General features: G+C 39.2%; 1 protein-coding gene across 1 annotated transcript; it reads right to left on the bottom strand.

The window, feature by feature from the left end:
* Positions 1–9,752: 9,752 nt before the first annotated feature.
* Positions 9,753–18,182, bottom strand: LOC139324522 (vomeronasal type-2 receptor 26-like). The gene is made up of 2 exons (XM_070954235.1): positions 18,089–18,182; positions 9,753–10,648 (listed from the first exon to the last, which is right to left on the bottom strand). The coding sequence occupies exons 1-2, from the start codon at positions 18,180–18,182 to the stop codon at positions 9,753–9,755; spliced, it is 990 nt and encodes a 329-aa protein (XP_070810336.1).
* Between the last annotated feature and the right edge of the window lie 441 nt (positions 18,183–18,623).

Here is an 18,623-nt window from a genome sequence, read left to right as displayed (position 1 = left end):
TGCAATCATGCACACCTTAACGTATTGCTGGTATGAAGCAATGCTCTGCAGGTATTTATTTCATGTTTTCTTCATCGAGTTATAGCCATATGAAAAAAGTATATTAAAATTAAACTGATACCTGCTAGAATGGTACCAAAACCATAGAAGTAACAACACATTGGAAAATAACTTATATAAGTGATGGAAATTGAAGCAATATTATTGAGTAATAATAGTGCAGGGTATGCAATATAACATTCATCCTCCATCCTAATTCAATCATGTCACAGGCTTTAACTATTTTCTGTATTTGCATTACTGAAAAACAGGAATTCCATACATTAAATCACCAACCAGTTCATCTGATGGATTTCTTCTGAATGTTACTTTATCAGATATCATGTAAATTTGAGACGAAATGCCTGCAACAACCAAATCTTCTGAATGATATTGCTTGTACTTAATAAAAGACTGATTTCCAACAAAACATTTAGCAAGGGTTGTATCAATTTCTACATATAAGGACAATAATGCTACAGATGCAAAGAATAATATCATTTTGTACAGCAATTTATCTCTCAGCCATCTGTTCACTCCATTAGAATTAGGCATTTGAAATAGGACGGCCTGAGATACAGTGTTCCATGAGGCTGCTTTAAAGTAGAGGTTTACTTTTTTAAAAAATCAGAATGACAGGACTTTGTTCTCTAGCTGTAGCTTTGGAGAAAAAAGAATGTTACATTTTTATTGCTGTTGAAATACATTACTTTTAGTGTTTTCTTTAGCTCCTTAGAGATTGAAATAAGAATATATAATTGATAATGATTGTACAGGTCTAGACATGCTCAGGTGCACAAACCAACTTGTGATACACAGGGTATTGTAACCTGCAATTAACGACCAAATAATAGTGATGGGGATCAGAGAGAACTCAATGAGAAATGTAAAAAGTTTTGTTCCCCGGGATCTGCAGTTGGCTTCCAACTGAGAAAACAGCTGAATTTGAATGGAAATTTCAGCCATTAATTAAACAACAAAGTAAATCAAATCGAATTGCATTAATTGAAATTTGGATCTCACTGTTAAGAAGCATCTTTCTCTTCAAATATTCTAAAAATAATACAATTAATCAAAATACTGGTACTGTCTGAATTTTGTTTGATATATCTGTTGGTTACCAATGTACTTATTTGTGTCAAACTTATAATATTAGCATTAGCACTGCATACATAATTCTTCAATGCAGATTTTCCCTTTTGGGGAAATCAGTAACAGAAGTAGAATAACTTCTACTTCTTGGCACATTTGGGGCATTTCCTGCTCTTCTATATGGGTCCTTGATTGAAGCCCAATTTTAGAGAAAGAGAGGGACGGAGAGGAGAGGAAGAGACAGAGAAACCCATGCACTTTATGTGTATATACATACACATAAATAAATATAAATGTACTATACATACATAGATTTTTTCCCAGACTTTGCTGTTTCAGTAAAAGAGAAAATGTGTTGCTAAGGGTTGAACTGTCTGGACCTTAGTGCTCTCTGAGTTTGATTGTTTTCTTGCAGATTTTTTATTCGATTACTAGATAATGTCATCTGTATTACAAAGGAGTGGGGTTTGCTCTCATTGTATATAGTGGCTTGCCCTGTCATAGTGTGATCTTCATGGTTCCTTGATGAGGCTTTTGTTTACTGTTAGCTTGTTTGACTGCGTTTCTAGTTTCTTACTTGGACTTGTTTACTTGATTGTTGTTCTAGTGTTAATCTTTCTGTTGATTGCTGGTGAGGAGGTATTTTAAACTTTTTGTTTTCTTTTTGGCTTTTTGATCGTCTCTTTTGAATGATATATAGTTGTTGTTACCTCTATATGCATTTTTGGACTTGCTTGGGCTCTGATTCTCAGTTGTAACTATGGTTAAATCATTCCATGTGTTCCGATATGGAAATTAGCATGGAAATTAAGGCACTTTCATCATGTCTTTGATAATAGAAGATAATTGAATAACAGAGTTGGAAGGGACCTTGGAGGTCTTCTAATCCAACCCCCTGCTTAGGACAAAATTGTAATAGTGATAGTTTAATGATTTTCACAATATAGGTTAATCAGGTTGGCAGTGCTATTCATGATAATCATGTATAATTTATGGAAATCATTAAGTATATTTTCAGTATAATTGGTAAATGTGGGTGGACCCTCTCTTCCATGAAGTCAAAGCAGATACGTTCCTTGGAAAAGTAACAGTATTTTCTATGAATTGTTCACCACTCTTTTCAAGTTGAAAAATCAGTCCAATCCATGTCCATCTTAAATACATCAGCAGCTGGAGAAGACCTGAAACATCTTGATTACCATATGGGAAAAATCGATGATAGAAAACATCTTGTGTCCTGCCATCTATCGCTGGAGAAGATCCATATATGAGCTAAACATGGGAGAAAGAGGGAATGTGGTTTTCCAAAATGAAATATTCATTCTTACTTTTGAAAATTCTATTCTTAATTTATTTATTTTTGTTGCAAATATTGAAAGATATCTATTCACGTTCAGAAACAATTTGCAGAATGTTTATACAACAGCTGTTAATATAGTATACTGTATGTTCAAAGGCAGAGTCATCAGAAATGCATTAATTCAGGAAATTTTTACCACAGGTTTTCAGGTCTAAAGCTTCTAGATCCTAACTAAGAAAGGAAACCTATAACTCCATTTCACTAGTTTTCTCCTCATAGGAAATGGAAAAAGTTTGAAGAAATAAGTCATGATGTCTTTATTTTATCTTATGAAGATAAGATAGGAAGAGCAACTGAAGAATATAGTTTTGGGTAAAATATATACCACGTCCCTCTTCCAGCTTTGCTTCATTTTTATCTCAAATCTTTAAGCATCCTGATATGAATGCATACCAATATGGATGCTTATGTGGATATAGTTTATGTGGATGTGCAATCCAACAAGTACTGAACAGGCACAATCATTTAACTCCTTCCTTTTTAATTGTTTCATTTTTTTTTTTGTAATCTGCCTCCTACTATCCATTGTATCCTATCTGAATTTCAGATACAAGTACACTACAGATCAGAAGTAGAAAATATACAGCTCCCTAGCAACCAACATTGGCAACCAACATATTTCAGTGGTCTGAAATACAACTAGTGCTAAATCTTTGGCTGTGTTCCTCATTTTCAGAATTTGGCAGAAGCAAAAATAGTATCTTATGCTTTAAAGTGATTTAACACTATCACATTCAAGGTGATACAGATAAAACATTCCAGCAGATGAAACTGCCCATGTCTCCCTGGGATTTAATAATTCATTGATTACTCTAATTTCAGGAGGAGGAGGAAAGGAAGAAATATATAATAATTATAATAACATTCTTATAACACTCTGTATTTAGCAAATGTTAGCAAATATTAGCAAGCATATGTAATAAGTATTATAGTAACTCAGTCAGCTAATTATCTTTTACTTCAAGTAGTTTTATAAGATACTTCATGCATTTTTACAGTACAGTGAAACACCTATGTTTGGATAAGCTATAAGGTAAAAAAATTGAGCATTTTATTTGAATTTCTGTGTGATTATGATTAACTTGTAGAACATCACTACATTATGTTGTCATCATGAAAAATTCATAGAGAGGAAGGAAGGAAGGAAGGAAGGAAGGAAGGAAGGAAGGAAGGAAGGAAGGAAGGAAGGAAGGAGGGATATTCTGCAATATAAACATCAAGATAACTATTCCTATTACTTCATCAAGTCCATGAATCCTTTACTTGATTATTTAATCATGATAACAAAATGGATACAATAAATGAATTGATATTTCTATAGAATTTATTAATAAATAAGTCAAGAAATCAAATATATTAATTGATTCAGATTCTTATTGAGGAATACATCTAGCAGATTACAAAAAATATCAATTTCATCTGCAAATTTCATCTGATCACAGTTTGTTCATTCCTTTTTGGGTTGCCACTATATTTCCAAATCACAAAATGTAACGTAAAAGGTGGGGGGGAGAGATTGTTTGTTGCTGTTTGTTAAAAATAAATTTAATAAAAGTAAAAAAGGAGGGAGTACTTTTAGACTCGCAAGATTCTTCATTGTAATGTTATAATGGAAGAATTCAGGATTTTGTTTCCTAATCTGGAGAAATTTAAAAGGCTGACATCAACCATGGAAACTGGATAGCATTTGGTCTCCTCTGTCTTTATGTTCCAAAGAATGAAGTGTGTGTGGTGGGGTTAATCTGTGGCCGTTTTCTTAGATTACACTTCTGATTTAGGCCCAGATTACTTTTATCAGAATGTTGAATAGATTGTATCTCTTCCTCCTGTCTTTCAAGTTTATCCTTACAGTCTGTTACACTTTGTTCAAGAACAAACCTTACCTGAGGCATCTTATAGATATTCAAGGCATTTGCCATGAAGGGAAAGATGGAAGACGTAGGTCCTGCAATAACAGAAACCACCCAGTCCTTCACATCGCACTTATAGTTGGGCATGAATCTGCCCCGTGTTGAGAGAAGCCCCATTGAAGCCAAGTAGGTCCATCTCACCATGAAATAACTATTAGAGCTTTGAATACCCAGACTGATGTTGGATAATATATTACTGTCTTCATTTATCTCCTTTACAGAAGAAACCAAGGCCAGGATATGTTAATAGTTCTGAAGGAAATATCTTTGATGAGAGATATATTACAAATCATATTTCTTTTCCTGAAGAATGTGAGATTACACAACTACCAAATATAGCAATGGAAGAATATAAAAATTGATCACATCATTGTATAGTAATGGAAATGTTTGACAAAGATTTTTTCAGAGTGTCTAAAAACATTTTTTATGAAATGGAAAATGCTCTTGGGATTTTCACTAGGAAACAGGTGAATTGCTTGAAAGAACATTAATAATCTTTTAAAATGTATCTTTAACTCTTAGACATACTTCTAGTCTTTTAGCTTTAACTCTTCCATCTTCTTGCATGTTTTTTTTTTTTTTTTGTGGGGATAGGCATGAAGGATGTGCTTTGAAATACAATTGAGGGCAAATGTTATATATAATTTTCTGTGGGGGGAATCATGATAGACCTTCAGAGGACTATTATCATAAGAAAAGATGTAGAGGTTTCATTAGGAAAGACTGACATTTGTACTCCATGCATGCTCAACAACTGTTTTGAAAGTCATTCAAAGTGCTATACAGCACAACTATTCCCCAATATTAAATGAAACAATTAAACTATTAACACTCAGTTAGTTACAAAGGATGATTTGATAGTAGAGCACTGATGATTCATTTAAACAGTAAGAAAATGGAAAAAATGACTGAGGTGAGAGCTGTCATAAGTGTGTTTGTGTAAAATATTTATTTGCCCAGTAAGAAATGTCAGTGCAGTGAATCTATATTAGAATGAAGGAACTAACAGCAAGGAATAGAATAAATAATGTATGCTGCAAATAATACCAGTAATCAGGTATGCCCTATTTGAGAAAAATATGTGCTTTAAGATATACTACCCTGTTTTATCTAAAATAAGACATTCTCTGATAATAAACCCAATCGGGCTTTTGAGCTCATGCACTTAAAAATAACCCTCCCTGGATTAAGATCATAGTCAGCCAAAGAACTATAGGCCTATATCGCTTTTAAATACAGATTACAAGATTTTTGCTAAAATATTAGCAAATAGGCTAATGTTAGTTATGCAACAAACGATTCATAATGATCAAACTGGTTTTATAAATGGGAGACAAATGAAAAGTAATGTAAGGCAAATAGTTAATATATTGGAATATTCGGTGAAGAACAACCAAGTCCCTGCAGCGCTTATATTTTTGGATGCGGAGAAGGCATTTGATCGATTGAATTGGAATTTTTTATTGAAAATAATAGAAAAGATGCAGTTTGGAGAGTACTTTACATAATCTATTAAGGCAATATACCAGAAACAAACAGCACAAGTAATAATTAATAGTAGTTTAACAGAAACTTTTAATATTGAAAAAGGAACAAGACAAGGATGTCCTTTGTCTCCATTACTGTTTATTTTGACTTTGGAATTTTTGCTGAATAAAATATGTGGTTCAGATAAAATAAAGGGAATTAAAATTAGGCATTATGATTATAGATTACGAGCATTTGCAGATGACTTGGTTTTTACTTTAACCCAACCAGTGCAATCGGTTATAGGTTTAATGGATATAATTAATCAATATGGACAAGTATCTGGATTTAAAATAAATGCAGGGAAAATAAAGATAATAACTAAAAATATGACTATAAATCAAAAAGAAGCAATAGAAAGAGTAACAGGATATGAAATAGTAAAGAAGGTTAAATATTTAGGGGTTTATATTGTGACTTCAAATGTAAAATTATATAAGTATAATTATGAATTGTTGTGGCAAAAAATACAGAAAGAGATGGAAAACTGGAAAAAACTACAACTGTCTTTGTTGGGAAGAATAGCAGCAGTAAAAATGAATGTTTTACCAAAGTTTTTATTTCTTTTTCAAATGATACCAATACTTAAAAAAGATGCAAATTTGAAGGAATGGCAGAAGGGTATCAGTAACTTTATTTGGGCAGGAAAGAGACCAAGAATAAAGCAAAAAATAGTGCAAAATATACGTGAGAGAGGAGGTCTCAAAATGCCCAATTTAAGATTGTATTATGAGGAAGTTGCCCTTTCAGCAATTAGTGATTGGACTAACTCAACAGAAGAGAGAATATTGAATATAGAGGGATATGATTTGGTATATGGCTGGCATGCATATTTATTATATGATAAAAAGGTGGATAAGAATTTTAAAAGTCATATATTAAGGAATGTCCTATTACGTGTCTGGAAAAAGTATCAATATAAATTAAACAATAAAATACCTATATGGGCAATACCCAGACATGCGATAGAGAATATAAGTGTAGAACAAAAACAAGATGTGATTACTTACAAAGAGCTTCTTATTATGGAAAGAGGCACATTGCAGTTAAAATCTTTGAATGTATTAAAAGAAGAAAGGATAATTCAAACTTGGTTTCAGTATGGACAGCTGCAAAATAGATGGAAAGAGGATCAGAAAATTGGTATCTTGCAAAATGAGGCAAACTCCAAAACAAATTAGAGATCAAGGTCAAATCACATCAAAAGGTTGTACTGATAGAGATAGATTCAGATATGGAGTTAGTCAAAGACTGTATGATAAAATGGGCACAAAATATTGAGGAACCAATAATGATGGAAACATGGGAAAAAATATGGGTTAGAAACGTAAAATTTACGCAAGCCCAAAATTTGAGAGAAAATTTTTTATAAAATGTTTTATAGATGGCATCTAGATCCTTAAAAGTTAGCTTGTATGTATCCAGGTTTACAATCTAAGTGTTGGAGATGTGTGATGATGCCACGTATTATCATATATGGTGGACATGTAAAAAAATCAAGGCATTTTGGATAAATATATGGTGGATTATGCAAAGTATTCTTAAAAAGAAGATAAAGTGTACCCCACAGTTGTTTTTATTGGGTATAATTACAGATTGTACAGTTATAGAGACTAATTTGATTTTGAACTTAATAACCGCAGCCACACTTTTGGTGGCGCAATACTGGAAGAAGGAAGATCTACCTACTATTGAAGAATGGACACTAAAAGTAGTGAATTTAAGCACTTTTCTTATTGTATTTCTAATTTAATTTTATCATGACATTCCTTTTTAATATTCCCAATGGGAGAACATGGGAACAGTCCGTAATGCCAAGTGACAAGTAAACAAATAAGCAAATAAAAAGAAATATCATTGTAGACAAGTTTTTAATTAACCCATCTTGATAGAGTGAATCAATTTCAGAAGAGAAAGTTCTTAATATTAAAAGCATTTCTAGTCTGCTCTCGAGTTGCCATTAGAAGCAAGGGGGGAGGAATACATTCCACACATAACTTTCTCTGAAGGTGAATCTCAGATTACCAAAGCTGGTGGGTGGGTGGGTGGGTGGGAGAGATGTGGTGTGTTTCTACAGCCCGTGGGAGTGCCTTGTGGAGAATGTGATTTATGACACAGATTGAAAGGAGGGGGGAACAGGGTCAAAGGTGGGCCGTAATTTACATGCGGGCAGAGCAAACCTCACTGGAGTAGATGCCGGCATGTTGCTCCTAATAAACCATTGGATTCCTTTTGAAACTTGGCTCGAGAGTCATGATTTGATTAGGCCATCTGTCGGAACCTTCACACCAGGGGTGAAATCCAGCAGGTTCTGACAGGTTCTGGAGAAGCGGGTAGCGGGAATTTTGAGTAGTTTGGAGAATTGGCAAAGGCCACCTCTGACTAGCCCCAGAGTGAGTTGGGAATGGAGATTTTGCAGTATCCTTCCCCCAGGAGTGGAGAACTCTGAAATCTAATTGGTGCTGCAAATTTTGCTATTTTTATCTAATGCAAAAACATAACTTGAATCAGATCCTTTTTAATAAAGCATAGGAGGACAATCATGATCACTGGAATTTATATTTTCTTTACTTTATCCTATATTAGTACTCCGTTGACCTCATGGACAAATAAATTGGAGCATGTGATACTATCCAGCTACTAAAATAACTTTAGGGAGTTCATTTATTTATAAATGTTAATTCATCCCTCCCTCCCTCCCTCCCTCCCTCCCTCCCACCCTCCCTCCCTCCCTCTCTCTCCTCCCTCTAACCTCCTAGGACCCACTAAATGCACCTCCATAGCCAACAGGACTATGATTTGGGCTTCCTGGCTTATCTGAGTAATTGTGGTGGATCGGGCTACCAGTTGATGTGCCCTAACGTCTGTATCGGAGACCCATGAAGCCTATGCCAAGGTGTAGCCTTTCCATAGGACGATGTATTGCAGCTGCCTCCTATGCCACCTGGCATCTAGAAGGTCTTCCACTTCATAGTGCTGTTCCCCCAACAGTAAAATTGTGTGGGTTACCTTACAGGGTAAGATGTTCCAAAGGGTAGGTGCTGCAGCAGAGAAGGCTCTTCTTCTGGATCCTGATAATCAGAGTTCTTTGAACAACGGGATCCAAACTATGTCCTCTCTGCTGCACGAGTAGGACAGGCTTGTCTTAACAGGATGAGGCAGTTCATCAGATAGCCTGGACCTATGCCATTAAGGACTTTAATGGTCATAACCAGCACCTTGAACTGCAGTCAGAAGCACATTGGTAGGCAATGAAGTTTGTGGAACAGAGATGGATCACCCTAGAGGATCCAAAGACTACTGCTGCTGCTGCACTATGCACCAGCTAAAGCTTTTGAGCAGACCTCAAGGGTAGCTTCATGTAGATGCAGTAGTCCAGATGAGAGATAACCAGGGCTTGAGTAACAAAGCACAGGGAGTCATGATCCAGGAAAAATCACAACTGGTGCACAAACTGGAGTTGTGCAAAAGCTCCCATAGTTACACCTGCCATCTGCTCTTTCGGTTGAAGTTGTGACTTCAGGAGAACCCCCAGCTTGCAAACTGGGTTTGAACAGATAATGCAGAACTAAGGATGACAAACTCTCAGATCCTGGAGCATCCTGTACCCAAAGCTACTCAGTTTTGACAGGGTTATTTAGGAAACATGCTATAAGTGTTGCATTCAAAAGGTTATGTTTCACAACTACATATTTTTGGTTTAAAAAAACCAAAGAACTCATTTTTAAACATTTCTTCAAGATGGTCAGTAGCCCTTTAATGAGGCAAATGAGGATTCTGTAACAATTTAGAGAACTTATAGTGGACCCAATAAATCAGTTTCATTTCTTTGTCAGTTGTTCCTTTCTGTTCAAATCCGGCCTCAGAATAATAATGTAACATTTGGGGGAAAAGATGCAACCCAGTAATCCAGCTGCAGAAGCCAAAATGGAAAAGATTTCCACAGCCACCATGTATTTTCCCTTGGTGCTCAGGTAGGTGGGAACAAAGGATATCCAGACATTACAAAAGACCAACATGCTGAAGGTGATAAATTTGGCTTCATTAAAGCTGTCAGGTAACTTCCTAGCTAGGAAGGCAACTGAGAAGCTGACAGCAGTCAAGAATCCCAAAAAACCAAGAACAGTATAAAACATAGTGGTTGAACCTTCTTTACATTCTAGGACAATTTCTTCAGCCATGGAATGCATGTCAGAATCTGGGAATGGGGGGGAAATTGCCAACCACACTGCACAAATGGATAATTGTGTTAAAGAACATGAAAGAACTATAGCGTTGGCCAGCCTTTTCCCCACCCATTTCCTCATTTTGGATCCAGGCTTGGTGGCCATGAAAGCAAGGACCACTATGATTGTTTTCCCCAATATACAAGAAAGAGCTACAGAGAAGATGATGCCAAAAGAAGTTTGTCGCATGAGACATTTCACCTGATCTGGTTGCCCAATGAAGAGCAAAGTGCAGAGGAAGGAAAGGAGGAGAGCAATGAGAAGAATGTAGGTGAGGTTCCGGTTGTTGGCTTTGACAATGGGCGTGTCCTGATGCTTAATGAAGATTCCCAGGACCATAACTGAGATGAAAGAAAAGAAGGAAGCAATAGCTATCAGGCTAATCCCCAGAGGCTCTTCATGAGACAAAAATGTGATGCATTTTGGAATGCAAAGGTTGTGAGCTTTGTTTGGGTACTGATCTTCTGAACATGGGAAACAGTCATTTGCATCTGGAAAACAAATTATTGAAGTTATGTGTTTAATGTTATAGACAACAACCCCTTACCGAATTCGACATCATTTCAGAGATATTTCGTTTACTGACAGTGAACATTTGAAAATTAATTTCCTTCCTTCCTTCCTTCCTTCCTTCCTTCCTTCCTTCCTTCCTTCCTTCCTTCCTTCCTTCCTTCCTTCCTTCCTTCCTGTCTTCCTGTCTGCCTGTCTGTCTGCCTGCCTGCCTCCCTCCCTCCCTCCTTTCCTCCCTGCTATATGAGGCCCTGGAAACCTTGATATTTTTCTACGCTAACCCCTTTTGCAAGACATATTCAATTGGTCCAGCTCCAGTGATTAATGGGCCCAGTGAGGTTCCAAAGCGAGTTGGGGAGTTGTTGCATAGGATCTACTGCATAGGCCTGCCAAAGCCTTCACTGTTACTGGAATAGAGAGTTAGGAGAGGGCTTGGATAAAATTAAAGAGGGTCAGGCCCATGCAACTTTTTTCATCCCATTGATCCAGGCATTCTCGGTGCTTTATGGAGGATTTGAGAGAGTTGAAAAGATTCAAGAGACATCTAGGTCATTGCTGGAGAAAGACAAGGGATGAATCTGAACAATGACAAGCTGGAGTCACTATTAAGTGTGTGTCACTTCTCAAAAAGTTAATACTGGACACAAAAAGTTCATAACCTTTGTTCGGTCTCCCACCTGCCCTTTTTAGGGAAGGTGGTTGAGAAGATGGTTGTGCTGCAGCCCTGGAATATCCTTGATTAAATGAATTATCTGGATTGCTTTCAGTCAGGTTTCAGGCCTGGATATGGGAAGGAAATGGTATTGGTCATTCTTTTGGATGATGTCTGGAGATAGGGATAGAACATCCATCCTGGCTCTTCTTGATCATGGTATTCTTTTGAGATGGTTTTGGGAACTGTGAGAGGAAAGAACAGTTCTGGTCTGGTTCACCTCCTTCTTCTTTGATCAGTTCCAAAAGGAGAAAGAACTCCAGCCTGCAAGACCAACTATCGGGTGCTATATTTTCTCTGTACCTTTTTATTATCTACAAAAGTCAGCCTATTGCCCCCAACAATCCGAGTCCTCATTTTATCGACCACAGAAGGATGGAAGGCTGAGTCAGCCTTGAGCCAGTGAGAATTGAACTGCCGAACTGCTGACAGTTGGCAATTGGCAGAATAGTCTGCAATACTGCATTCTAACCACTGCACCATCATGGCTCTTATGTACTAGTTGTAGCCTTTTCAGCTCTACTCTCTATCACTCATATCTTGGTCATCTCCCATATGGATTATTGCAATGCAATCTATATGGGGCTACTCTTGAAGAGGCTGTAGCTGATGTAGAATGCAGCATCACAAACAATATTGGGTACCCCTAGGGTTCCACATATAACACCTCTGCTATACAAACTTCATTTTTGTTTTAGTTGCTTCTGGGAGTTCAATTCAAGGCACTTGCTATTACCTTGAAAGCCCTTTCTCTAATTATTTGAAGAACTGTCATCCCCACTATATGATCCTATCCCACCTAATTGGGTAGGGAGGGAATATTGCAGATTCTGTCATTTAAGGAGTTTTGGCTGGCAGGTTGCAGGAAGATAGCCTTTTCTGCTGCTGCTCCTACGCGGTGGAACACCTTACTCTCAGATGTGAGGCCGGTCCTTGGTCTTCATCATCATTGAAGTTGAAGACTGATATGCAATCCTGGGTGTCATGAGGGCATTCTTTTCACCTTAACATTTTAACTTTTAATGCTGCAACACTTCTTTTAAATTTTGTTTTTAACTTATTCTTACTTATATCTCTTTATTAAGATTTTGCTTTTATACATATAGTCTAGTGAAAAGAAGAATCAGGGGTGTCATGATAACAGTGTTCCAATATTTGAGGGGATGCCACAAGGAAGAGGTGCTCAATCTATTCTCCAAAGCACCTGAAGGCAGGACAAGAAGCAATGGATGGAAACTAATACAGGAGAGAAGCAACCTAGAACTAAGGACAAATTTTCTGACAGGGATAACAATTAATCCAATAGGAGCTTCAGCATTGGAGGTTTTTAAGAAGATATTAGATAACCACTTGTCTGAAAAGGTATAGGGTTTCCTGCTTGAGCAGGGAGTTGGACTAGAAGACCTCCAAGGTCCCTTCAAACTCTGTTATTCTGTTATACTAAGATATTTATTTATGTATTTACTTACTTACTTACCTATTTATTCATTAAATTTATATTGCCACCTATTAGAATATGGCAACTCAAGGCAGCTTACAAGAATATAAAAACCTTATATAAAAACAATAAAACTAATGAAAGAGACAATCAAATAATATATTAAAAAATAATATAATAAAATAACACCCCCACCCCAGTGACAATATATCAAAGAAACCATTTAATGGGCTCCATCCCACTCTGGGTTCCCCAGACCCGCTGGCAGAACCAGGTCTTTAACGCCTTCCATAAGAGTGTTAGAGTGTGGGCCATTCTAATCTCTGGGGAAATGATGTTCCAGAGAGAGGGAGCCACCATGGAGAAGGCCCTTCTTCTGGGTTCCACCAGGTGTATCTCCCTAGGGGATGGGACCCACAACATTCCTTGCCTCCCTGCTCTGGTGGGTCAGGTAGGTATAACCAGCAAAAGATGGTCCCTCAGATAACCTGGTCCCAAGCCATTAAGGACTTTAACGGTGACAACCAGCACCTTGAATTTCACCCAGAAGCAAATTGGCAGGAGATGTGATACATGTGCACACTGAGGTCTGCACAAAACCATGCAGGCCGCTGTATTTTACACCAACTGGAACGTGTGGATTGTTTTCAAGGGCAGCCCCATTTAGAGCAGGTTGCAGTAGTCAAGACAGGAAGTGACTAGGGCATGAGTGACAGTGAGTAGGGATTGTTGGTCCAGGAAATTGCATAATTGGTGCACAACGCGCAGTTGTGCAAAGGCCCTCCTGGCCACAACCACCACCTGCTCTTCGTCCAGGAGTTGCAAGTCCAAGAGAACCCCCAGATTATGTACAGGGTCTGATTGGGATAATGCCACCCCATCCAAAACCAAAGGTGGCAATTCTTCTTGGGCCAAAGAACCCCAAACCCAGAGCCACTCAGTCTTTCAAGGGTTTAGTTTCAACCCATTGCTCCCATCCAGCCCCTAACAACCTCCAGGCACTGTCAGAGGGAGGACACAGGATCACTTAACTCACCATGGGCTGAGACATACAGCTGAGTATTATCAGCGTATTGATGATACCTCAGTCCATGGTGATGGATAATCTCACCCAGGAGTTCATACAAATGTTGAACAGGAGCGGAGAGATTATGTAAAACCCTGTAAACTGTCCAGATTCAGTTAATTCAGATGATGGTATAGAAATGTGCTGAATACATAAAAATATAACCTAAATTTAAATTATTGTTTGTTTCCCAAAATACACTATCAAGAAATTATGCTTGCTTAACTAACTGACATTTCTCCTTTACCATTTATTTTAAATCTTTCTGAACTGCAATTCCCAAAATGATAATAGGTTCATTCCACCCAATCTTGAAATCCCTTTACTTTCATAGAAAACATAGGTGAAGATATTTATCTTTATGGTCTGGTTTATCTTTCCCAGAGTAAAAAAAGATGGCACAATATTTGAATAGACTCCTAAGTAACCAATATCTGTCCTGTATTATAGACACATTTGAAAAGAGATGGCAAACTATTGTTTACAATTAAAGAGTAATATAAGGCATTACACAAAATAAATAGCATTGAAATCTCTGCTTTAGATCTCTTACCTGTTTTGTTTGAAATTTTTCCTTCTGGGCATTTAAGGCAATCATAGCAGCAAAAGGGCTTTCCTTCTATTTTTATTTTGCTGTAACCTGATGAGCATGGAGGATTGCACATAGAAAAGGGTTGTACCTATTGGACATTGTGAAGGAAAATTGAGAAATTATTACTTAACCTTTCAGGAATTCTTGCATCTGAAAATTGGATTTGACTAGTATTTAAGGCATATACAGTGGTACCTTGGAACTCAGCTGCTTTGAACTCATTCTTTGGTTGATACTCAATAAAGAAGCTAGAATTTGTTGATTTCAGCTACCTTGTGATTCACAACCTTATTCCTTATGAGAACAATTTGTCTAATACTCATCATTATTGATACTCATTGTGCCTCTCAGAACTTATTAAACCTATTAATTTTTTTAGGGTAATCAAGTTCATGAGTCACTTTGAGAAAAGAGTCATTTTATGCCTGTAATTCCTGAAATTACTTTCTGAGCATTGAAGCAGTAAGTAAAAGTAAAATAAATTATTCACCATGGTTTGATATTGGTGCCAAAACTACCTGATTAAAGATGGTTGGCCAGACAATCTCCTTGGCAGAAAGAGTAAGGAGATTTTCAGGGGGAGTCACTGGAGCTATGTTTCCAATTTTGATACGATGAAATGATTGGTTGGGGAAGGTGACCCAGTTGATAACATCAAATCCACTTGCTAGTTCTCCTCTTTCGTCAAAGGAAACCATTTCTCCAGCACTGTTGTTAAATGAAACAGCTTTCAGATACCAATGGAACTAAATGGAAACCATTAAAAGAAATTTATAACAATTGGAAGCAATGAGCAAGTATGAATGAAGGCTCTTTCATAAATTAGGTGTTAATCTTTTAAGAAAGACCAATCAGCAGATATAACATGAGAAATATTTATTATTATGGGGTATGATAACAGAAACTTGAATACCTGCAGGAATTTGCTTCTCTCTCACAATCTCTCTTCTTTCCCGGGACTAAATTGGCATTTACTTTCTCTTAAGTCCTTCTAATGACTTTTGCATCCTTTCTAAAAAAGCATTTAGGTATTTAGAATTCCTTTACTATTCCCATGCATGTTGGAAATATTATAATCTATGTCAGTTGGACTAATAATGTTGATTCTTAATGGCACCCTAGTTACTTGCTGTTTCTCACATGCTCTGGTGTACTAAAATATTGTGAGCATTTGATCTATGAAGAGCCAACAAAAAAATTGTTGTGGTCTGTCTATTGATCACTCTTCAATACCATCCTTTCTTTTTTTCTTATTTATCTCATACTCTTGTCGTCACCATGGAATCAAAATGCAGTACCCCAAACAATAATCTAGACTCACTGCAGCTCAATGCCCTTCCTTCCTTCCTTCCTTCCTTCCTTCCTTCCTTCCTTCCTTCCTTCCTTCCTTCCTTCCTGTCATAATCTTCTCCTCACTATGGAATCAAAACTCAGAACCCAAGCAAATAATGAAAGATAATTACAGTATTCATTGTTAATTTAGGACACTGAAAAAAAATTCCATCCAGAAACTAGTGGAGGGAACTACTGCAGAGAGCTTATATTTCAAAAAGGAGGGCAAAAATTATTCATAAATAATTATTATTTATTTTATTTATTTATTTTATTAAAGTTTTATACGGCCCATCTCCTGCTGGACTCAGAGCGGTGAACAGCCAAGAATAAAAAACAACCCAATACAAAATTTAAAATTTTTAAAAGAATTAAACAAATTTTGGCCCAAAATTTAAGACATCCCAACTAAAATCCATTTACAATTAAAAATATCTAAGGTGGGGGAGGGTTACGCCAGCCCGGCTTGATGAAATAAAAAAGTTTTGAGGGCGCGGCGAAAAGCACGGTGAACTGGTATCCTACGTATCTCCGGGGGCAGGTTGTTCCAGAGGGCAGGTGCTCCCAAAGAGAAGGCCCTCCCCCTGGGGGTCGCCAGCCAACATTTCCTGGCTGACGTCACCCTGAGGAGTCCCTCTCTGTGGGAGCATACTGGCCGGTGGGAGGCTATCGGCGGCAGAAGGCGATCCCGTAAGTACCCAGGCCCTATGCCATGGATTGCTTTACGGTGGTAACCAACACCTTTAAGTGCACCCGGAAGACCACCGGAAGCCAATGCAGCTCGCGCAGGTGGGATGTTACATGGGAGTGCCCCATCGAATCCATAATCCCCTGCGTGGCCACATTCTGCACCAGTTGGAGCCTCTGGGTGCTCCTCAAGAGGAGCCCCATGTAGAGAGCATTGCAGTAGTCCAGGCAGGAAATGACGAGTGCCTGAGTGACTGTGTGTAAGGAGTCCCGATCCAGAAAGGGGTGCAACTGGTGAATCAGGTGAAAAGCCCCCCTGGCCACGACTGTCATATGCTCTTCTAAAGACAGCTGTGCATCCAGGTGCATGCCCAAGTTGCGAGCGCTCTCTGTGGGGGCCAGTAACTCGCCCCCAATAGCCAGCGATGGCACCAGCTGGCTATATCTGGACGCTGGAAGCCACAGTCACTCAGTCTTGGAAGGGTTGAGTCGAAGCCTGTTTCTCCCCATCCAGACCTGCATGGCCTCTAGGCACTGGGACATCACTTCAAGGGCATCATTGGGATGGCCTGGGGTGGAGATGTACAGCTGAGTATCATCAGCGTACTGATGGAACTCCACCCCAAAACCATGGATGATCTTGTCCAGCAGCTTCACATAAATGTTGAACAGAAGGGGTGAGAGGACTGACCCCTGCGGCACCCCACAAACAAGGCACCTCGGGGTCGACCTCTGCCCCCCTGCCAACACCAACTGTGACCGGTCAGAGAGATAGGAGGAGAACCACTGTAGGATGGTGCCCCCCAACCCCAACCCCTCCAACCGGCACAGCATGATACCATGGTCGATGGTATCAAAAGCCGCTGAGAGATCTAACAGGACTAGGATAGAGGAACAGCCCCTATCCCGAGCCCTCCAGAGATCATCCACCAACGCGACCAATGCCGTTTCTGTGCTGTGCCCAGGCCTGAAGCTGGACTGGAGCGGATCTAGATAGACAGCTTCATCCAGGTACCGAGGAAGCTGTTGCGCCACCACACTCTCAACAACCTTTGCCAGAAAGCGAAGGTTGGAGACCGGACGGTAGTTACCCAAAACAGATCCAGAGAGGGCTTCTTGAGGAGAGCCTCACCACCGCCTCTTTCAAGGTGGATGGCAAGACACCCTCACTCAAAGAAGCATTAATAATCCCCTGGAGTCAGCCTCGCGTAACCTCCCGGGAGGTCAGCACCAACCAGGAGGGACATGGGTCCAGAAAACATGTGGTCACATTCAGCCATCCCAGTATCTTGTCCACGTCCTCGGAAGCGACAGGGTCGAACTCTTCCCAAATGACATTCTCAAGACAGGCCTCCATCATCCCGTCTGTACCCACCCAGTCAGAGACCAAGCCTTCCTGAATCTGAGTGATTTATCGTGCAGATACTGGACAAAATTCTCAGCCCTACCCTGCAAGGGGTCCTCCCACGCTCCCAGATGGAGAAGGGAGTGGGTCACCCTAAACAGGGTGGCTGGGCGGTTATCTGCAGATGAGATAAGAGCGGAAAAATAATTTCATTTTGCCGCTTTTATCACCACTAGGTAGACCTCCAACTGCTCTCCAGGCATCTTTTCCGGCGCTTCATCTCCCTCAGCTCCTCAGAGAACCAAGGAGCCAGGTAAAATCGGTGATGGGTCAGAGGCCGCATAGGCACGACTCGGTCCAAAGCATCAGTGGCCGCCCTATCCCAGGTGGCCACCAGCTCTTCAGCCGAGCCATGAGTCAGAGCCTCAGGGAATCGCCCAAGCTCCATCTGGAACCTATCAGGATCCATCAGGCACATGGGGCAGAACCATCTAGTCTCTTCCACCTCCCTGTGGCGGGGTGTGAAAGTCAAGCCTAAGAAGGAAATGATCTGACCATGACAAGGGCTCAGTTGCTATCTCCCCTATCTCAAGATCATTCATCCACTGACCAGAGACAAAAATCAAGTCCAGAGTGTGTCTTCCCGTGTGAGTGGGTCAGGTCCATGGCCGTCATGGAAGCCATGAACTCCCAGGCCGCCTCAGACGCTTCGCTGATAGATGGCAAGTTGAAGTCCCCCATGACCATAAGCCTGGGAGTCTCAACCGCCATTTTGGCAATCACA

This window comes from Pituophis catenifer, unplaced genomic scaffold, assembly GCF_029215685.1.
Source record: "Pituophis catenifer annectens isolate HBS135680 unplaced genomic scaffold, rPitCat1.0.hap2 SCAF_15, whole genome shotgun sequence".
NCBI lineage: Eukaryota > Metazoa > Chordata > Lepidosauria > Squamata > Colubridae > Pituophis > Pituophis catenifer.
The sequence above is the reverse complement of the archived record's forward strand: the minus strand, read 5'-3'. Positions and strand labels throughout refer to the sequence as shown.

Bases quoted from the DNA above. Each gene is read 5' to 3' on its own strand.
- LOC139324522 (XM_070954235.1), bottom strand. From the start codon at position 18,182: ATGCGGCCTCTGACCCATCACCGATTTTACCTGGCTCCTTGGTTCTCT. The intron at 10,649-18,088 runs GTTGGAGGTCTA...TTTGTTTTCCAG, and splicing joins GAAAAGATGCCTGGAGAGCA to ATGCAAATGACTGTTTCCCA.